We start from the raw sequence: 23,146 nt of genomic DNA, 5'->3' as shown, positions 1-23,146 counted from the left end.
TTCAAAACCCAATAAAAGTCTACTACTTTCTTAATCATTTGGTGCTCAAATGTGGCCAGTGAAATGGAGCATCCTCATTGGCTAATTATTTGGTGCTCAGATGTGGCCAGTGAAATGGAGCATCCTTATTGGCTAATTATTTGGTGCTCAGATGTGGCCAGTGAAATGGAGCATCCTTATTGGCTAATTATTTGGTGCTCAGATGTGGCCAGTGAAATGGAGCATCCTTATTGGGTAATTATTTGGTGCTCAGATATGGCCAGTGAAATGGAGAATCCTTATTGGCTAATTGAAATGCAATCTGTATTATATACATTGTAATAAAAAAAGTACCACATTCCTAGTGTTAAGATGACCTTCATACCTTGACATTTAAATTCGACAGCAATGGTTTTTCTGTCACGCTTGTTTTTGGACCCCTGCAAGCCTCGGAGAGCATGTGATCATCATCGGGAGAGCCCAGGGACATGGTGGCCGCAACCCTGATCTTTTTTTTCTTCCTGGGGGGTGCCACTGGCAGCTGGGGTTCGGCCAGTCTCGTCGGATTTCCTAACTGGGACATGGAGACGATGGACTGCTCCGAACCCGCTACCCTTGAGTGCTTCAGACTGTTGGCCTTTGTGCTGGCTATCACGTCAGGCTCTTGCATTACTAAAAACATGACAGATGTAGAAATTAGACATCTTTTAACTCTAAAGAATAAGTAAGAGATTTTCTAACACCGTAAGGGAAGGGTTAATAATAACTTTCATGTTTAACTTCTTAATACAATACTACACGCACATTTACATATAATATACTACAATGTCAAAATTTCCATTACATACTTGCTAGTTGTTGTATTTAAAAAAAATTTATAATCATGAATTCTACATAATATCACGTACTTATTCACGTAATTTGTATTTTAGCCTAACTTACTTTAACTCTGTATAACCCTTTGCACATAGCAAAAAAAAAACACACACACACATAGGCAGCGCCTTAGTAGGTTCCAATTTCTTGTCCTCGTTTTGTATTAATATATTAATAGAAGAAGTTCCCCAGCGTTGCCCGGGCTTACCTAGGGTTCTTTGAAATCAGATGTTGACAGTGACCTTATTGTCTTCTTTTGAAGGTCAAGTGTGAAAAATGTAATCAATCTCTGAATAAAACTGTAGATTTGCATTAAAAAAAAGCCAGGCCGCCTGTCCGCCAAGCAGCCGACACTATAGATTATACATTTTTATACTTACAAATATTCATAAATATATATAAATGTAATAAGGTTAACTGCCCTGTAAATTCTAGCACTCTCAGGGCCAGCTCTGTGTAGGCGCGATTGGAGCAGTCCATCATTTAACTATGTCTTAAATATAACTGATCAACATCTAACTATGTGTTAAAGAGTTTCTTTCACAAAACCACGACACTCCCAATTGGTACCTGAAAGTCAAAGTAGTATGTACGCATAATAGATTAAGATATTATGTAAGTAAGTTCTCTCAACACTCGCCTATATTAGTTTCCGGAAGATCTTCTTCATCTCCAGGATTCTCTAGCAATTCTTTAGATCCACTTGTAATGGAGGTGGTTAGTCCTGTTCCCAGATGGCTGTCTCGACCTAAGCTCAGTCCTACAATAATAATAAAATTTAAACACTGAAGTCTTACAAAGAAATAACAGAAATAATTCAGTCACAATTCACAATCATCGCTTTGAGGTGTTTTTTCAGGTAATGGATTCGTGAACTTAAAGGAGAATTGAAGAAAGATTAGTTGAATGTTATTATTACATGACTACAATCAAAATATGTAATTAAATAAAGTAATAATTACCCGATGGATCAACAGTTCCCCCGAGGATACGACCAATTCTCCCCAATGATGTCAAACTTTGAAGACTCATTGTGTCATGCTCGATTATTCTGCAAGTCATGCAAATACATATATTTAAAGGGTTTGGAATAATCCAAACAAAGCTGTGCTTAAACAGTTGGAACTAAATCCTAATCTGTTAGTCCTATGAAGAATGTTATACTAGGGATTTATATATGTGAAAGTCACAATTGTAGGGTCCCCACTATCAGAGTGCCCCGAATTATTGAGAAAAGGGAAGTAAAACTAACAGGAACAGAGAAAGCGAAAAAAAAGTGACAAAAAGCATAGTGACACAATTTTAAGTTCAAAAATAGGTTCACAACACGCCGGTGCGGGACAGAGACAAAAATAAAAACTTTCCTACCTTATTTTTGTAAACAACTTTCAAAACAAATTACACGATTTAAAAAAAAAAAAACCATTAAAGGGCAAAGAATGTCGATCAATAAACATTGAAATATATTTTCAGATTTTAACCATAATCAAAAAATTATCATAAATTCAACATTAAATAAAATTAAATCTATTGCTAAATTGCTAAATTACTATAAGTATAGCTTTACGTGGCAAGTTTTCGAATTGAAAAAATGAATTGAGGTACTTGTGATTGTATTGACAAAAATACTCTTCGATCTGTTATGTTAAATCAAGCGAACATTACACCACAAGAACACATTATAGTGATTTGTTTTTGGGGTATTATGCCGTGTTGCGCTACCTCCTACTTTAGCCAACGTTTCGGACAGCATTGCAGTGTCCATCATCAGATTACACATCTGCCCTGATGATGGACACTGCAATGCTGTCCGAAACGTTGGCTAAAGTAGGAGGTAGCGCAACACAGGATAATACCCCAAAAACAAATCACTATAATACTTTTAGCCATGAAAATCTCAAATTGTACCCACAAGAATACATGTTTAAACAGTGACGGACAGTGCGGCCCTGTCGTCAAGTACATAATCGAATGGCTCCATTTTCCGTCTCCATTTCCAGCTCCTCTCTGATATATAATTTTGTAATAATATATAAAACGGCCTTCACAAAGAGAGTGTGCGGTGTTTAATCAGTTGAATTCGTAATATGTCATTTTTACGATTCAACTTATTTGACATTTTTGGAGGATTTTGATATTATTTTTTAAAATTGCCACAATTTCTCAATTTATCAGGATATTAAGTAACGCCGCTACCTTTATTATAATGGCATGTAACGCTTTTTTGTTGTGACAACTTTCCTAAGATCAACTCAAACATGTACAAGGAATATTATTTATTTCTACCTACCCACATGCATAATTAGCAACAGGAATCCCTGAATATCGGGCAAATCAAATTGGGAATAATATTCAATGAGATACTAAAAACTTTCTTTCACTTTTCTGATTGGAGACAGCATTGAAACAATTATGTGATTCATCAATAGCAATATTTTCTTCAAAATTCAGTTATAACAAAACTAATTTAGTGTGCAAATTGAGGTGCATCAAGTAATTAAGTTGCGGTGAATTACTTGAATGGATGCGCTGTCTTTGAGGTTGCTGGAAAGACTCCCTCAGCAGAACTGTTTTGGGAGTCTGGAGTTGAATTGACTGATGGACCACAGTCGTCATCTTCAGTCTGCATGAACTGACGGAGCTCACGAAATCTGCGTCTCCCTTGGCCCACCTATTCAATAATAAAAAGATAGAGCTTATTACTAAATCTAGTAGTTAATAAAATTAATATGATAAAAAAGTAATATGATGGACGCTAAGGACGGCGATCGAAACTCTTTAAATGTTGTTAATAAATGGATTCATCCTTACGTTTTTCTCTGGTGTTAAATCGACAGCATCTTTCACTTCTTCAGAAAATGTATCTTGAGTGTTTTTTTTTACTGGCTTTGGAACGCGAAATTCACTAGTTTTATCCTTTTCCGAGTGGTGATCGTCTATATGATCCGTTTCCTGCTGATTTTGGTTGGTTAATTTTCTGAAAAATTAACAAAATATATACAAATTCCCAAGTACTAAGTAATTCTGGTGTCATGTTGAATTTTAATAAAACATACGTGTTAATTTTCGACGGCGTAATTTCTTCGGCATCGAAAAATTCGTCGGAATCGCTGCTGTGAGGCATTGTACTTATATTTTGTTAAAAAACCATGAACAGGTATGGAAATAAAGTAATCAATGGTATGTTTGTCAAATAGTGACAAATGTCAAAGATGATTCGTAGGCGGAGCTGTCAGATTTCTTCCTCTTCTTTTTTGATAATAAAAATAAAGATTGCAAGGATGTCGGTAATTTAGTACTTTTCCCGGTAATCTTGTGAAACATGCTCCGTGAATAGGTCGTTTTATGTACAGATAAAGCAAAACTTGTATTAAGTTATTCCATAGAAATTGTATTTTTTTGACATGACGTTATTATTTATGACACTTGCAGTTGGTTTCGCAAATTTCATTGGTTGTTACAAGTTGCAAGTTTTATATTTTTTAATCACGTAAAGTGTAACTATACGCTTATTTTACAAATTGAAACTGATCGGGGGTGTGATATAGATAATAGATATCGGAATTAAGTAAAGTGTTCTTCAATACTATTAAAGTTATAATGATGTAGAAAGCAGGTTTTTTTACACTTATTTTGATACGGTTGCTGAATGAGCAATCAATGATTAGGTTTGAAGCCCAGCTTATAAAAAAAATTTAAAGCATTTAAATGTCGGTATCACCTGGTGATAGAAGTCAAGTGACGTTAGATATTAGTGATGATGTAGAAAATACACATTCCACGGATGATTCGAGGAGAATTCGAGATTGGACAGGCCACACGACATCAAGGTTGATGCCTGAACACGGGCATGGTTTAAGCAATGGATTAAATAGTTTTATACGAGAGATAACACCCTTTCTCGGACAGGTAAATATCGTATTACCAATTCTTTAATTATCACTCTGTATTTTGAAAACATTGTAAATTATGTTGTTGTTTTCTGAGCTAATAGAGAAGATCAAAGTGTTTATTATGTTTTTTGACTTAGGGTATTGATCCACAACACGGCTACTTAATTCCCCGAAGTCAAACAACATAACACAATATTAAGCAAATATATTCAAATACACAAACACACCATTAAAAAAAGCTCTTTATGAAGAAAATTTTTGTAGCTATTTTGTGTATGTATACATAATTTGTATGATATACGTTTTTTATACGAAAATGCCCTGTTATAACAAAATTATTTGTAGCCATTATGTGAACATGTATAAAACAACAGTAATTACGTGAACATGTATAGTACAACCGTAATTACGTGAACATGTATAATACAACAGTCAATAGGTGCATGCGGCTACATGTATAACAGTGCCCTTGAGATGATTTTTTACAAAAACAGCGCTATATAAATTATCCAATTATTATTATTATTATTTCTAATAGAGCTTGACAAACCAAATAATGCTCTTTGTGTACTGCACAGCTTTACTGTATTATTCGGGAATCCAGAATGGTGATTTTTTCTGACTGACTCTGCCTCCTATCAAAATCGGTTATTTCAGTCATCGGTCAGGCGCATTGTCTTGTTTGCCAGACTTTGAATCTACCTTAAAATCGTATCTAATGTTATTACTTTTTTAATGAGTCATAATTTTACATTGTTCCAGGTTAGCAACACAAACACACAGCCACAAAACACAAGCTGGATAAATAGGATAACCTCAAATATTCAGGAAACGGTTCCGAATCAAAATGGCCAGGGTCCGCATATATATAACTATTCTCCGGGTAGCCACCGAACCCACTTAAACCTGACTCCGCTGGCTGAAACCCATTCCCTGAACCATGACCCGCCACTTGCAAACAGGGCTCATGATATATCCTACGATGACCGGGATCCTGTACCACTTGTGAATGTGAACACGGAAAACAATGAGGCTGAGGTGATAGTACCTATTCAGCGAATCAATCGTCAGCCTGATGAAGATGAAGAGAATGAACCAACTGCCCAAACTTCAGCTGTGAGTATTATGTTTTTTTTTCTGTGTTCTAATTTAAGCCAGTAAAATATATTTAGATGTGCTTCATACATGAATATATGTAGATATGCCTCACACATGAATATATGTAGATGTGCTTCACACATGAATATATGTAGATGTGCTTCACGCATGAATTTTTTGTAAACAATTTCAAAATACACATCTGCCTTTTGATTACATATTACATTACTTGATAAGTCTAAGTTTAATCTGAAAAGCGAGTAATCACTGTAATCATTTTTTATTTTAGTTTATTGGGGAAACAAACAGTTTTACAACTTTATATAAAGAATAGAAGTGAAGTTTCCATATAAATATCATAGGCTTTGATTTAATATAAATCTACAATTTAATCCAATATTAATGAAAGATTTTACATTTGATCTTCAAAATGAGAACAAGGTCACTGTATACATGAGATTTCGTAAAACTCTGCGTAAAGCCCGGGTAATGCCGGAGAATTGAGCCAGTCCTAATATACAGTGAAACCCACTTAAACTAGTCCCAGCGAGAGCTCGTACTGACATCATCAACGTTCGTCCTCTTCCTTCTCATGCGCCTTGTTTGAAAACGAAAAAGACAAGATACTAGAATGATGACGTCACATACAATCTCCCATTGGGAATAGTATATGAAGTTTTGTTATTCAGTTCCTCCATTACCGAAATTTAAAATGGCCAAATTTTCCCACATAAGAAGTTTTTATTCCACTCCATTGGAAAACCTTCTAAGAGAATTTCACTGTATTATATATTATTTTATCACGCATTTTTCTTTGTTCTCACAAATTTTCCTTTCGCTTTCTGTTTGTTGTTTTTATCACTTATTATTATTTATAAACTATGTCTCATTATATTACTTGCTTTATCACCATGTCTTATCTGTATAATGATAATAATAATATGTCAAATGGGAAATATTTTTACCCCAGAAGTAACAATGTAAACATCTGTGTAGGTCAGGATTGAATGACAGCTAAAATAGAACACAATTTTTAAAAACTTATTTTATTATTAAAAAAAGTTAAGCGGAAAGGAGCCATCCACAAAAAAACAAACTGAAATAAAAGTACTTTGGTAGATACCAATTTCTGATAACATTACGCTGGATTTTTTTTTTTTTTTTAAAAGAAAGACAAACATTCCCAGGTTACGAATAACCCAACAATGTTTGAAAATCTCCTACTACCACCACAGAAAGCCGAAAATGTTGCTTGTGTTGTGATGGAGGACTTAGCCAGCCGAGGAATCGAACACGCGACGCTCGGGTGAGACCCAAGAGCTATGCCCACTCAGGTCTAGCTATTTCAGGTCTAGCTGTTTTCTGTAAAATACATATTAGTGAATCTAAGCTCTGGAAACAACTGTCCGACCTAACTATGTGAAATATGCATTCTGCAGAAAACAGCCAGAGCTACCAAAAACACTAAATATATGTATGTAATTATTCTGTACTAATTAACATTAAATAGGTGGGTATACAGATATTATAACGAATATCTAGCTAATAATTTAATATTCCTATTGAATTTTTTACTATCACACCGTAAACATATATTTTTTAAACAAAAACAGACGAGCACCGTGTGTAATCGACCAGCTAGGTCTTTTACACAGATTGTATGATAGGGGGCCGGTCAGTCCGTAGTTAGCCGCTAGGTCCGGGTAGAAATCTGCTTTTCCCTTGCTCGGGTCGGTACAGGAATCTACTTTTATCCTTGCTCCGGTCGGTATAGGAATCTGCTTTTATCCTTGCTCCGGTCGGTACAGGAATCTGCTTTATCATTGCTCAGTTTGGGGCCGGAATCTGCTTTATCCTCAGTGCGGGAAGATGCAGGCAGAGGCAGGAATCCAGGGTCAAAGAAGATCCAAGTTGAGATCCAGAGAGAAGCAGTCAGGAAGAGCAGGAGTAGAGTAGCTGGTGGCGGTCCAAGGCAGAGAGAGGCCTGCTGAATCCCCCTCTCCCGACTTTGGGGAGGGCGGGGTCAACTCGCTGCCTTTATTCGCGGGCTGTTGGTGGTCCACGGACTGTGACGTCCACTAAGATTTAATTAGCGGAGGTCACAACCTTTAGAACTACTCTACTCTGTATGCTCTTTTAATTGATCTTAACCACTCCTCTCTGGCATTTTTATTTATCAATCAATTGTACATATATTCATTCAGTGTGGGGGTCCCCGGCCCAACATATTCAGGGGAAATCTTATTTAATTTTCTTAACCCTTAAATGCATGATTTATTTCTTTTTCTGGAAAAAAATATATTTTGTAGATATTTACATGCATATGCAAGGAAATATAAAGAATTTTATTTTTTTGTAATTTTTTAATGATATTTGATTTTAAAAAAAATTGTTGCAGGTTTACAACACCATGTATTTAGTAAAAATTAATATGAACAATTAACGTACGAAAAAAAAATAAAAAATCTAAAAAAAATTCTCAAAACTAATAAGTGTACCGGAAAAATACGAGTTATTACATATAAGTATTGTATTATTGTATCTACTTACCTAAGAAAATCAAAATAATAACAGCAAAACAAAACTGTAATTCTAACCTCCAACCAATTTTCGAGAATCTTCACTTTGTTAAAGAAAAAGTTACATTTAACATTCGCGAAAGAAAAAAAAGGTGATGTCACTCGATAAAATATATTACCGTTAACTTGATAATTCTAAAACGGCATGCATTAAGTATACACCAAAGAGTTAAAGGTGGTTTGAACGGTATGTTGCAGTTTTGCAACAGTATGCATTTAAGGGTTAATTCTAAATTAATACAAATTTTTATTAACTAATTATGCTAAGGAGAGTCCGGCCGTTTTATCAATGTATTTTATTTCGTAATATCTATGGCCGAACTCTCTCAAACTTAGTCTAAACATTTCCATACATCGTAAATTCAAAATATTGTGCCGTACAGCGTTGCTTAGGAGCGCGCGGATTGGTCCCGGGCGGTCGCCTGGGCCGGCCGGGCGCCCGTGGTGAGGAGAAGCAACGCGGGGGCGAGCGGGACTCGAGGTATCGAAGCTCCACGTAAGTTCTAAAACCACGCTCCCGCTCGGTGATTCGACCATACACACCGTCCGGTACACAGTGGATATTTTCAGCTGATTAGGTAAATGTTGTTGTTCAAAAGTAAGGTATATTGCTGAAATTGACGAGTTAACTCAAGCTGTTTTCTGGTAAATATGTTTTGAGAAATAGATACATTTAAAGTGTTTTGAGTGCCGTGGGCGTTTTCTCCACATTTTTAAATGATTTTTTTGCGATCCTGTTGGTTTTAGCAAAACGTATAATTGACCTCACTCTGTCAGATAACAACAATATTTTATTTTAGTTAAAATTGTGGACTGGCTGCTTTCTGAATAACTGCCTTCAATTTATACTGAGCCCGTTCTGAAACATTATCCAAGACAAAAGGTTACATTAAAGTTTAATTAGTTTTTCAGAGGAAAACGAAACATTACTCCAACGTTTTTTATCGTATTTATTTAAAACTAACTGACATGTACCTTGGAGGATTATGTTGCTCGAGGACTTATAAATGGTTTGGGGTAATTTGAGGTAGTGAGGACAAATTATTTTTATGTATCTCATAGCAATGTAAGCACTAGAAAATAAATTTTTTGACTTGATTAGCAAACATGGACTTTTCTCTAATTTCTATAAATATAATATGCATGTATTATTTATATATAAACCTTCCGGAATAAATTCTCTAAATGATAGTGAAAACCCTATCAAAATCCTTTGTGTCGCTAGAAGAATTAAGCGCACAGACAGAAGCGAATAGCGACTTTGTTTTTGTACTATTTAGAGATTTTCCTATAAATTTGACACATAATTATAACTAACTAAACATCACACCGTTTCCCAGTAGGGGTAGGCAGAGAGGACGGACCACCAAACAACTGCTTGCCTCATTCACATTCATACATACTCTTCTATTATTCTGACTCTTGGCATGGCCCGACTCAAGTATCTGATTCACTTGGTCGTGCCATGTCTTCCTCGGGCGTCCCCAACTTCTACTACCATAATTATATGATAATAATAATAATTGGATAATTTGTACAGCGCCGTTTTTTGTGAAAAATCACTTCAAGGGCGCTGCACAATTTATTATGAGTTCCCAGGCCCTATCTAATTTTATCATTTACAAACAGGCATAGAAAAAAACATACTTATCTGGCAGGTAGATCACTTCAGATAAGTGCAATACTATTAAAAGTTTATGAATTTGCACGCAGAGGACACCATAGTAAAAAACGTACATTACTCGATTTTAAATTTGCTATTTTACCCTCCATTACTATTAATGTTACAAATTATTATAAGCAATAATTAGTTGCCTGATATATCAATACAAATTGGAAATATCTCCCGAGTAAAATTAAATAATAATATTTGACAAGTCAAAATATTTCATCAACAAATGAAGATATAATATGTCTCGACGCCATCTAGTGGGAAATTTAGCACTAACAAAGCCTTTCATACAAAAATAAAGTTGTTTACAGGTGAATAAGTATAATAAGCAGTAATTGTTGATTGAAGTACTAGTACATATTGAATTATTTGGCATGTTGGAAATAAGCCGACGTTGCTCAGTAGTCCAGAGCATCTGACCGGACATCAGAAGGGTTCAATTCCCGTCGGTGGCATTTATTTTCAATTTGTATTGATATTTCAGGCGACTAATTATTGCTTATAATAATTTGTTATCCTTTGTGCTATGCATAACACCTTGTCTTATAAACATTAATATATATATATTTTTTTGTTTTGTGCCTTACAGATTGATGTAATCCTATTACAATACACATGAAATATACAAAGCTTTAAATGAAACATTTTACAATAACCAATATTTTAGTTCTTGCCTAAAATTACTTTTGAAATCTTCAAGGCCAATGTTGAAAATGTCAAGAGACCTAGAGGTATCATTTAAAAGCACCATACCTCTTGTCATGCTATGATGGGCCAGAACGTCCGTTCTGCCGTGTGGAATACAGAGCAAGTCGTGTCGTCGACCCTGACGGTAGTAGACGGCTGTCAATGTAATAGTTCATGATTTTAAAAGCTGTTACTTTAAGGTTCCCATTACTCCTAGATTGGAGACTTTCGTAGTGCGTTTCAGAAAGCAAATGTGATGCATAAATCGTGGGTATTCACCATGCATTCTCATATAAAGATATCTTAGAATTTTTTTTTAATTTGTTCTAATAATTCTATGTATTTTTGCTGGTGTGGGGCCTAGACAACATTTATCATTAAAAAAATTATAATATTAATGTTACAGTTTAGGAAATGATATAAAAAGAATTTGGCATTCTCAGAATATAAAAATATTACAATTTGTTATTTCGGCTACTTGCATGATACCTAGCTCTCTCTCTAGATCTATCAAAAAAATTATATATAAAGATGCAAAAGTCCGTCATTTTGAATACATGTAGGATAACGAAAGATTTTTTTAAATATTTATGTTGAGGGATCAGTAGGATTTATAGGCCGGGTTAGCTGATCTCCGAAGCCAACGATTTACAAAGCGTTGCTTGTGTCAGTCCTGCCAGAGATATCTGAGGTTAGGTTACTTAACTTTCTAGAGCAAAACTTGACCTTTTATAGGTCATCACAGGAAAATTTCTTCCTTATCCGTTGTGCAAATATATTTTTTATAAATACTTTCAGCTCTACAAATTCTACAATTATAATATTTTTCACAGGTACTTGGATTCTCTATCACAAAGCAGTGGCTCGCCTGTAGAGGAAAATAATTACCTTTTATTAATAAAATGTGTTTTTTCCACATAAAACACTTTTCTTATTGGTAGTCCGGGATCTAATCATCACAATATATATCTATTAAGTATATAATTAAATTGAATCTTTTCATAACTTGAGCATGTTAACTCATTTCCATGATAATCTTAGTATTTGTTGACCTTTTGTAATGACACTAAAAGATCCCGTACTATTTTTTTATAAGTCACTTAGCATACTATTTCATCACTATGATAATATGAAACTATGTTTACAAACATCAGACAAATCAATAAGTCATACATACATAGTACTGCACGGGAATCTGTATAAGGTAATAACTATGTACTTCTGATAGTAGTGTCCTGTGTTATGACTGGACACACGTATTATATGCATTTTCATATTTCAGCTGATGAGACAAAGACACTTATAACCGTTATATTACCAATATTATTTCATTCAAATTCTCCAGTCCTAAATTCTCCAGTTTTTTTTTTAATGTGGAAAATAATGCTAATAAGTGTGTCTTGATTAGTTCTTTGATCAAACACTTTCTCATTCTCGCATTGCTTCGTCTCGTACTAATTAGGGCGAGGGATACTATTGGTTGGTTTTCGCCCCGCCTCTCAGGCTTACATATATGATCCCTAGAACAAAAAATAATTTTGGTACCTACTTTATTGCTTGTTCATTGAACTTCATACTTATCTTACTATTTCACTTGTCTTACTTACCCGTGCACCAATAACTGAAATTACTATGTTTAATTATCAATTTTTTTGTTTCAGTCTGATTTGCTGGTCCTCCTTCGAGGTGCTTTCAAATATGCCCCCGTGTTTTTAATCCTTCTCGCCAAATTTGTTTACGATTATAGTCTGGGTTTGATCTCACTGTCAGCCATGATCGTTACATTCTTCCACACCAACCAGTTTGTAAAGGAAGAGGCGGCGAAGCATACAAACCGGGACATTCACAGATCTTTCTGGGCGGTTGTCTATACATTGAGCTGTGTTCTACTAGTAGATTACTTAAACGGCTATAGTCAAAAGAATTGGGGATATTTGATCTTCATGGCAGATTATGATAAGCCCACAGATCTGTGGGAGATGCTATGGATGATATGCATCACAGATTTTATTTTAAAATTTATAACCATAAATTTTAAATTATTCTTTTCCTTTTTACCTGAAAGGATTTTACCATATAAGAAAAAGGTGAGTCCTACAAATATCTTTTAAATCCATTATATTTCACACTATTTTCAGGCGTCCCTGGTCGAGGGCTAAGGCTCTCGACTAGCAATCCGGAGTGTCACGGGGTCAAATCATTTACATTGATATGCTTGGTGTAACTATAAGTGACCAGCTCAGGTACGGGGGCTCCATCGAAGCCAGAGTAAAGTTGGCCTCTCAGAAGCTGGGCGTACTGTACAGGGCCCGCAGATACTTTAATAGTACACAACTTCTCACCCTGTACAAATCGCAAGTGCGCCCTACTGTCGAATTTGGCAGCCATCTCTGGTCTGGAGCCCCAAAATACCTGAAAAAAACCCTTGACTCTGTGCAGAAACGGGCGGTCCGTTTGATAGATTCCCCAATCTTAACAAACGGACTGCAATCTTTAGAGCACAGGCGTCAGGTAGGTATGCTGTCCTTGTTCTATCGGTATTACAATGGAAGATGCTCTGAGGAACTAGCGTCATTGATCCCTTCGGCACCGGTGCGTAGTCGGGATACACGCCAAACGCGCGCCCAACATTTGTACACAGTTGACACTTGTCACATGAGAACGGGTCGCTTCTACGATTCGTTCTTAAGTTCAACAGCTCGGCTGTGGAACGAACTGCCGGCCTCTGTGTTTCCTCCCTCCTACAACATGGGACTCTTCAAGACCCATGTTCACTCCTTCCTCTCCAAAAAAAGACCCTCCACACAGCATCCCCAAAGATGACATAGGCCCCGAGGGAAATTATTTTCTTCTGGGCCTCCTGTGTGGAGTAAATATAAAAAAAAAAATAATAAAAAAATCCCGGCGCCCAAACTGGGGTGCTATTGGACTTCGGGCAATATACTTCTTTTATGATATGCATATAAATAAGTAATTTAATATACAATCCAATTGAGCTCTTATGTGGAAAAGGTATGTTATCCGATATTAGCTGCTAAAAATTAAATTGATTGTAGTGATTAATAATAGAAAACACATTTTATGTATTTTAATCAATTTATTCACAAGTTTTGAGTACAATCAACTTAAAAGAAAATTAACGCCATTTTGCCATTAATTTGCGATTTCTTAACGTTGTGTTACCATAAAATCGGTTAATTCAGTGCCAGTTTCACTGCCGAGTTTATCAGGATAATTTTCATGAGTGATTTGACAAAACTGCAATACACTTTACAGCCATTCAGCACTATTCGGCTCCACAGAAGAAGTTCAAAAATGATCAAATTTTAATGACAAATATTCCAAGCGCTGTCTGCACAAACCGATTGTTTCAAACTATCTTGACTCTCACTCTAGGCTTTGTTCCGCTATAATTGAGATTTTAAAACGATTTTTGGTGATAACGTAGGTGGGTAATTTTAATGGCTTTGCATAAAAACAGCGATTTATAAGAGTTTTTACGCATAAGGGCTCAATAATTGCCTAATGAATGATCTATTCATATTTATACCTTTTTTTCAGGGGAAAGTCTATTTCTTCATTGAGGCTTTGTCTCAACTCTACCGATCGATAGTTCCCATTCATCCGTGGCTCCTATATTTGCTGGAATCGTATCAGGGATACGAAAAGTTTCTATCAGTCGCTTTATCCACGGCTTACATTGTCTCCAAGGGATTTGAGATTCTAAAAAAAGCAAATCTACTGAAGACGGCGTCTTCACAACTAATGAAAAGCTCCGTAAGTTCTAGAACAAAATATAATGCATATATTTTTTATGGTACCTACAGTAATACCTGTTTGCAACCTAATTTATTTGGTCCCTTCAATGCTACTTTAACCAAGTAAGTAGTATGTACACGTCAAAGGGTTCAATAAATATTTATTTATACATTTCATGGAAACAAAACAGTTAATTGGTTTCAGCGATGAAACAATTTACAGATATTAAATATTTCGTAGTAGGTACTTGAGTAATTAACAGGTGACATGTGTAGTGTATAAGTGTGTGTGGGTATGTGCTAGTGTGTTTTTAGGTGATCTGTAGAAGTTAAGCGATCTGTATGCACATTGAACAGTTTATATTATCAATTAATTCAGCGTCTGGAAGAGTGCTTTACGGCGGGTACATCGCAAAGGCATGTTAACAGTAACACGCCTCTGTTGCAAATATTGAAAGTTATAATAGACATTGAAGGCAAGATATTTTATAGATTACATTGTATTGATGATATTCTATACTATGTATCAGTATAGTTGGGTTCCAAATCAACGAAGTATATTCCAGTGTACTTCTGACTAATGAGAAATGTTACTTTTGAATTTCTGTGAAACATCCCAACTATAGTGTACTAGAACCTACTACTTTCAAATTACAGAAGTTTGTATCTGCAGTGATAACGAGGTAACTTGTAATGTGTATTAATATTTTCTTGTATTATGCAGAATTTGGGCATCACCCCTAACGAGGATCAGATAAACTCCGCCGGCAAGATGTGTCCGATATGCCACGAAGAGTACCATACCCCGGTACTGCTGAGCTGCTCACACATCTTCTGCGAGACCTGCCTGGTCATGTGGTTTAACAAGGTGCAGACCTGCCCCCTCTGCAGGGCCCAGGTCATAGCCGAATCTTCCTGGCGGGATGGGGGAACTAGTCAGTATTGCCAGCTATACTAGCGGAACATTGTGATAACAAAATAATATGTAAACAGAGTACCTAAATATAAATACCAAAATGTATTACCACGCATATTATTTTTGAAATTTTTTGTATTTTGGGATGCACAGTGCTACAACCTCATACAAGGCTAATAAGTTACATTCCTGCAGGTTGGATTCCGAATGCGTGGCGCCTAGTAAAAAATATTTTTCAGAATTAATGATTTATTTATATTTATGCCTAAAAAGGCTTTTACATAAAAGTGATATATGATGCAGTGTACATAGGAGAATATCTGTATTATACAGGAGATACTGACAGTAAATAGATGTAATCCATTGTAAAGTAGGTACAAAATACACAATTGTAAAATTGTGATTACAAGTATAATGAGAAAATATTAAGAAATAATAAAAAATAAAAAAAAACTAAATATGAAGCAATATTAGTAAAACGTAAGAGTAACATAAAATAAAAAAATAAATTACAACAACACTACATATAAGATAAAACATTAAGGGCGGCTTGCACCATAAGTTAAATTTGATTTAAATATAATTTTAAACACATTATTTGATTTAAGTCGACTTGGCGTCTTGCACCACAAAATTTAAGTCGTTAAATGCGTTTAAAGAACTGTCAAAGTTAAATACCCAAAATGGGCTGTTTAACCGAGTTAAACGCGTTTAGCCCGACTCATAAAGCAGTACCTACTGTCAAAAATTGTTTAGGTTATCCCTTAGATTTTTGATTGTGGTTAAAATCTATATCATTTTAATTTGTATTCACAATGAACATTTGGGATTTGTATTCTGACGATGATGAAGAAATTATAGAGTTTATAAGTAGACCGTTTATAGTCAGAGAAGTAAACACAAGAACAAATTTATTTGAAACACTCAGTGCCAAGAAGATTCAAAGAAGATTTCGTCTCTGTAAAAAAACGACATCATAGTGCAAGAAATTAAACCTCAGTTAAAATTCAACACCAATAAAAACATCAGCGAGGTGCTCGTAACTTGAAGCTAACACTCCTTATCGAGGAGTACTTTGCAAGGTTGTAAACTTCTAATCATACCTACAGCATTCTTATAATACTTTAAAACAATATAATATGTAAAAGAAATAAAAAACAAAATTACTCGGATAATTGTTTTATTTTTAATTCCAACAACAGAAGCTCTTTTTGTCTTATTTCATCATTATGTCTATTTGCTTTAACTTTTTCTTCAAAATAAATGAACACACTATTAAACCACACACACAATCACAAAATATTTTGACACTTCAAGTAAAATGAAACATCGTAGCTGTTTTATTTACGCGTTAATGGCGGTAACCACGCGGTAACTGTTTTACCGACGCGTTAAACACGTTTAACTAAAATTGCCACCGAACTGCGTGGTGCAGGACGCAACTAAACGCATTTAAGTTAAATGTATTTAGGGTCTTAAATACGTTTAGTTAAATACAATTTAAGATAAAATTTGCGATAGTTGGTGCAAGTCGCCCTAAAACTAATTTACCAACGCTACTCTAATTTGTAGGATTCGACAAAGTGTGGGTATAGATTATGCTTAATTGTATAAATGGAGTCAATAAATAAATCAATAGCACCCCCATACTTGTTGCCCAGATCATGCATCCTATTGGTCAGTGAGTGTGTCTGATAGTTGGTTGTGTATGTGTTGCAGAAGAATATTATATTTTGTCTTGTATTCCCAGTCGGCACATGGAATTTGATAGTGGCAACGATGGCAGGACTATCAATTGGCACGTTAACACGTGTAGAAACTGTATTTTAACCCAATAAATACGCAAACAACTGGCCCAACCAGTCAGTTGTCCGACGACATTCGCGAAGTTGTGTTTCATTGCAAATCCTTACCCAAGGTACCCCCAAGAGGAAACCGGCATTTTACAGTCAATGTCACTGGCGTAGGTGTCCAGTACAAATGGCTTACCTTACTTACGTATGTTGTAACAAAAATTACTGATAAATAAAAACACCCTTAAAAACTAAACATCATTAGACGTTAACGCCACCTCACTTTTTGTGGCTTCATATTTTAATTCTGTGGTTACCTTCTACGATGGAATATAAAGTGTGGTGTTTTCTCTTTCTAACACTGTTTAGATCATACTTCTCACCATGACAGTAAGGGAGATACAACGATTTCTATGAGACAATATAAATTGTTCCCAAAAGCTAACAAATTAGACTAAATTAAAAAAAACAATTATTTGATAATTAACACATATATTTCTGAATTTCTCATGCTACGTAATATTACAAATTAGAATCGATTTTGTAATTGACTAAAATTTACAATACTTTAAAAAATATTAGCCTCGTATTTTGATCACGAGTGATAAATTTTTTTTTCTTCCGAACACTTAACACTAATAAGGGAAACTTTGTTAGAACAATAACATTCAAATTTAAAATACATTATATTTGCTATTATCAACAAAAAAAAGTGTGCTTGGCAAAAAAAAACTACTGCCTGCTTCTCTACTGGAAGACCCACCAGTATTGCCATGGTGCAAGACTTGGAAATATAAATAAATCATTTAAATGCCTATTTTTATTTAATTAATAGAGATACAGAAAATCCAGTTCAAACCCACTTCCAATTAATCAGTTATAATATCCTAATCAAATTAAAATAAAAAAAGATAAATAGTAGCTTGTGAATCATTAATTAAGTGGCCCAAAGATGCCCTGATGATGGTCACTGTAAAGCTGTCCGAAATTTTGTCTATAAAAAGGAAGAAGCGCAATACAACATTAAATGTAATTCGAGAATTCTTTTGAAAAAAAGTTTATCAAAGGACCAGTCAATTAAAACTTTTTTAATTTTCTCATAATGTACAAAGTGAACCTGACAATCAAATAAAAATATCTTCATCTTAATGCGTTAGAGGAATAAACCATTTTTTATTTAGTTATTTAAGATATTGCAAATAGCATTTTATTGGACTTTTACAGCTGAAGACACCAAAAGATATCCTTATTGCCACAAAAGGAATTGGCGGCAATTTTATCGGGCTTTGGAAAATATCAAGGAAAGAAAGTTAGTTCTTTTTAGCTATAACACTTATTAAAAGGGTAATGATTACTAGGTGATTATACCTTAAAACTTCTTACACGGGAAATCTCACCACAGGAGTAACATTTTAAAAGGTAACAAAAAAAACTAATTTGTATGGATTTTTTTCAGGGTTAAAAAAATTATGGCGGGAAAAAATATTAAACCAGAACATATATTGAATTTCACTGCATATCAATGCTAAACATATCACATTAAGTTTTAGCTCCGCTTCAGTAACTATTTGCTCCTTGTTTTGGATTTTTTTTGGAAGAAAGCTCCATCCGCCATTGTTGCCTGCTTGTTTATCTCTTTGTGTTTCTTCCAAGGTACAATTTCCTCTAACACCTCGCCATCCCCCTTTATTAATCTGAAAAAGACTACAAAAACTGAATAGGAATGAATACAATGTGAAAACTCTTTACTACGGGTTAGAATCAAATCATCCATGTTATGGAAAAGGGAATACGTACTTCACTTTTCCCAAATACCATATAATATTAATAATACATCCCACTCCAGTGAAATAGTGGCGATATCAATAACTCTAGCCGCTAGAGGGAGCTAGTGTAGCATGTTGTCTTCGACATTCCTTTCAATGGCGGCAAATTGAATTTATTTAATACTTGGTGACGGTGTTTGGTGCTTTCTAATTTTTATTTTGATCAATATAGATTAAAAAATATTTCAAAGTAGGTTACGTGGTTCAGTTTAAGAACAAACAACCAAAAACACCCCCAAGATGCCAAGAAAACGTTGACAGGTAAAATAGTTGGTGAAATGATTTGGTTAAAACCTAGCAAATAAAATTTTCTTGATTATGTAAAACGTTGATTACACCACGAAAATATAATTATATAAAATTTTAAGGTTAATTCAGCAAAGCTCTATTAGTTCCATGTGTTCAAGTTGTAGTTATAAATCATCATCAATGTTGAGTTCAAAAACACATTTTTGTATTTTTTTTATGTGTGTATACATCACATGAGCACCCCTGTCTGTACAGTGTAAAGGCAGGGGATCTATGCCGCCAACTGGTTGGACAGCCTTATGAGGGGGGTTAAGGTAGGGGCTGTACGTAGAAAAGGATTTATTAAAGTGAGTCTTGGAGAGGCCTGGATTATATGAAGGAGGAAAAACAGATTTGGTGTATGTTTCGAATTATCGAATATATTAAATATATTGATATATAATATTAATATAATTAATTTAATATATTGAAATTTATTTGCAAAATTTCTTACAATTATATAAGCATTTTACTACCTTTAATGGGAACATGAGCAAAAAAAAGCAGAAAGGTTCTATGTGGGATATCTAATTTTTCAAATTATTTTTTCGACACCTATAATTTACATTAAAATGTGTGAGAGAAAACCAAGGCGCACAACTCATGCCGCTAGGAGGCGCTATTGTAGCATGTTATTATCAGAATGTATGGAAAACCTCGGAAGTTGGAAGTATTATTGATATTGTAGGGTATTTTCTTTTACCATAAATAATGAATAAAATTATATATTTATCTGAGAATATAATGGATTCACCCACATAGTTTCCGTGTTGCCATAAGGTAGAAAGTGTAGCAAATAGAGAAAAACGTCAAATATGGGGAGTAAATAAGATCAAAATGTAAATGTGGAAAGCGGAAGAGTAGGGTGTCCTATAATGGATTCGAGGCATCAATGGAAACAGAATTATATAATATAATTTAATTGGAAGACTCTAGACAACAGGCTAAATCAAAATGTAAAGGTAGATTTAGCAATTTTCTCACTCTAAAGTGGCACCTAAAAAGTAGTAAGTAGCCATTTTTTCTACGTTGACTAAATTAATAGCATAACAAAAAAGTATTTTATTCAAAAAGGGACTTCAAATGACATAATGCAGACAAATGAAAGTTCAAATGGAAATATATCATTCAAAAATTATTTTTGAAAATCGAAATTTATCAGGAATCAAACCTGAAATATCATCGCACACATAGACATATGAATATTAGTAGACCTGCCCTAAGTGATTAAAAGCGTATTATCCCCACTCCCCATACCGGTTCCATTGGAGCCGGCTGGGCTCGCGTATGGCCTCAAGTGAAATTTGAAAACGTGACGTCATCATTCTTGTGCGAACTATGGTCGAGGCATCATCGGTTCATTTTACGAAATAACACGGCAAAATGTTGACTTGTGATATGAAAACTCTTGTAAAAATAGATGTGAAAAAGAGAATAAACCCAATTGTCGTATTACATTCCATAAGTAAGCATTATTTTACTCTATTTTAAGCTTATTCACACCGTATTATATGGATCAGTTTTAGAAACATATACTATCACATCACAATGTAGCGATTCTCAAGTGTGCTCATCGTTGTTTACTGGGGTAAGTAAATTATGAAACATTTGTAAAAGTGTCTTAACTAAATACTCTGAAACTAACTACGACTCTGCAAACAGAAGAAATTTACTTTGCCGAATTTGGACTTTGCAAATTAGTTCATAACGTGGCGAGTAATTTGCGCTCCCATGTAAAAATGTCTATTCATTCAAAAGCAGATTTTACTTTTAAGAAGTAAATGGTGATATTATAATGCGAGATGCCTATTTACTGTCAGATTGATTTATTGACGAATCACAGTCAGCTTCACCCCCTTCGTTCTTCAACAGTTGATTTTACCCCTCGCCATTATCTTCTCGTCTATTAATTCCTATGTCTGTGATCGCACAGTATTTTGAGACTGAGTTACAGGGTCTATCGATTTTAAAATTTTTCATGTTTACATAATATATAATTCATGTGGTTTAGTAATTACTTAATTTTTCAAAAGAAAGGGATTCTCAATCTTTCAAAAAAATTTGATATATACTGTCAATATGTGCTGCCCATCTCATGAAAATGGCGCTATATAAATCAGCCAATTATTATTATTATGAGATGTTATTCATTTTGTGATAGCATTTACAAGGAAAAACTGAGACAGCTCGGGAATAAGTAATGTAGAGAAGATGGAAGGATAGAGTAACCTGTATCTCCCGGATTCCTCGTCCAGCACTTTCCTCACGACTGATTGTCTCTTCTCCCACTCTTCTTTAGTCATGGGTGCCATGGTCTTAGATCTCTCCATTAATCCTGAAATTGTTGATGTAGTTTTACAGAACACAATTTTAGGCATTTCTTTGATTAGTTTCAATTAAGTGGTTTATCATTTAATTTTGTATAATATCACGCCCGCAAGTTTTTGCTTCTTTCTGAAAAAATTACTTTCTTTTTCCAAATTCATTTTGTAAAAAATATATTATGTAAGGGAAACTTCACTGGTTGGTGCAACCAAGTAAACATTCAATACATCAAAATGTGAGTGCAACTGCATGTTTTCAGGGCCGGCCCTAAGCCAAACGGCACCTGCCGCTAGTAGAACCCCATGGGTGCTGAATTAGGTGTTAGGTATTATCAGCGCTGGCTCTTTGGCGCCTTGGTAAGTCGGCGCCCGGAGCGGCCTGCTTGCTAATTGCCCTAATTGCAGGTGTAATTGGAGTTTTACTGTATTTCCCAAAATATAAACAAACTCTTACCAATTGGAATATTACAAGATTTTTCCGGAGCTGCAGGGTGAATTTCTTCAGGTATTGATACTTGAATTATTGGAACCTCATTCTTTTCATGATTATCTGGAGATTTTTTTGATTTCTTCAGTTTTCTTTTTTCGTTTTTCAATTTCTTTTTGAGTCTCCTCGCCGTTTTGCGCTCTTCCCTCTTAATTTTCTTCTTAAGTTTCTTCATTTCCTTGCGAAATTTTGCAGAATCTGCACTACTACCACTCGAGTTATCGGATTCGCTTTCACTGGATGAAGAACTGTGCTTATTCTTATCATCAAGGCTCCCTTTTGGATCGTTCCGCTCCGATTTTCCCATATTTACGTACTGCCTACTTATCGGAGTTAAATTGTGGTTTTGATACGGACTTAAGTAATAATTAAACTAACTGAAAACGAAGCTTAGTTTGAACACTCCATTGGAATCAAAACTATAGCAGAAGAGGAAAACAAATCAACATCACCAGCCAAAATAACCCATTATAAGAAAAATATAAGTGACAGTTGTTTAAAATCCATTTTCCTTATATTCTATCTCTATGGTTTGGTTTGGGGTAGCAGCATGATATTTACAATCGATATTTTTCGACCAAATTAAAATATTTGAACTCAAGATTTGGAAACCCAACAACAACAAAAAAATTACGACCATCCTCCAAAACCTCATTTACGAAAATGTAAGCGCGATGCAATTTTTCAAACACGATAATTTCATCATTAAAATTTCCCCTGGCGAATGGTGTTTCAGGTTAATCTTGCCAAAGCCACCAATTTGTTGTTTGTTCAAACAAACTCAAGCTCTGACTAAGTCAGAGTACACAAATAATTTTAAAAAAACATTTGAGAAACAGTTTATTTCATTTTGTGATTATACAACAATACAACTCGTGTTCATAACATTAATCGAACCGCAACACTTAAGTAATTAAAAAAAAAAACATTTTTGTCAGTAAACCATACAACTACTCTAGTGTTTTTTTAA

General features: G+C 34.7%; 3 protein-coding genes across 3 annotated transcripts in view; 1 reads left to right on the top strand and 2 right to left on the bottom strand.

Annotated features, from left to right (window-relative positions):
- The window catches only part of LOC149417838 (WD repeat-containing protein 44), a 37,436-nt gene extending 33,360 nt beyond the window's left edge, over positions 1-4,076 (bottom strand). Inside the window, exons 1-6 of the mRNA XM_089639469.1 lie at positions 3,912-4,076; positions 3,667-3,832; positions 3,372-3,526; positions 1,818-1,906; positions 1,496-1,615; positions 365-651 (exon numbers count right to left, since the gene is read on the bottom strand). Of these exons, the coding sequence (XP_089495595.1) occupies positions 365-651; positions 1,496-1,615; positions 1,818-1,906; positions 3,372-3,526; positions 3,667-3,832; positions 3,912-3,979 (885 nt within the window). The 5' untranslated portion in view covers positions 3,980-4,076. The remainder of the gene's footprint in view (positions 1-364; positions 652-1,495; positions 1,616-1,817; positions 1,907-3,371; positions 3,527-3,666; positions 3,833-3,911) is intronic.
- Positions 4,077-4,279: 203 nt separating this feature from the next.
- LOC149417837 (RING finger and transmembrane domain-containing protein 2) lies at positions 4,280-15,967 on the top strand. The gene is made up of 5 exons (XM_089639198.1): positions 4,280-4,764; positions 5,511-5,864; positions 12,446-12,871; positions 14,346-14,561; positions 15,267-15,967. Exons 1-5 carry the CDS (start codon positions 4,564-4,566, stop codon positions 15,498-15,500), a joined length of 1,431 nt encoding a protein of 476 aa, XP_089495324.1. The 5' UTR covers positions 4,280-4,563; the 3' UTR covers positions 15,501-15,967.
- A 2,095-nt stretch (positions 15,968-18,062) lies between these two features.
- On the bottom strand, positions 18,063-22,673 carry LOC149417836 (uncharacterized). Its single transcript, XM_089639197.1, has 3 exons — positions 22,144-22,673; positions 21,595-21,700; positions 18,063-18,945 (listed from the first exon to the last, which is right to left on the bottom strand). Exons 1-3 carry the CDS (start codon positions 22,481-22,483, stop codon positions 18,816-18,818), a joined length of 576 nt encoding a protein of 191 aa, XP_089495323.1. The 5' UTR covers positions 22,484-22,673; the 3' UTR covers positions 18,063-18,815.
- Between the last annotated feature and the right edge of the window lie 473 nt (positions 22,674-23,146).

Source organism: Hesperophylax consimilis, chromosome 14, assembly GCF_061612785.1.
Source record: "Hesperophylax consimilis isolate HC1 chromosome 14, BYU_Hcon_1.0, whole genome shotgun sequence".
Lineage (NCBI taxonomy): Eukaryota > Metazoa > Arthropoda > Insecta > Trichoptera > Limnephilidae > Hesperophylax > Hesperophylax consimilis.
Note: the sequence above shows the minus strand (reverse complement) of the source record. Positions and strands in the feature narration are given on the sequence as shown.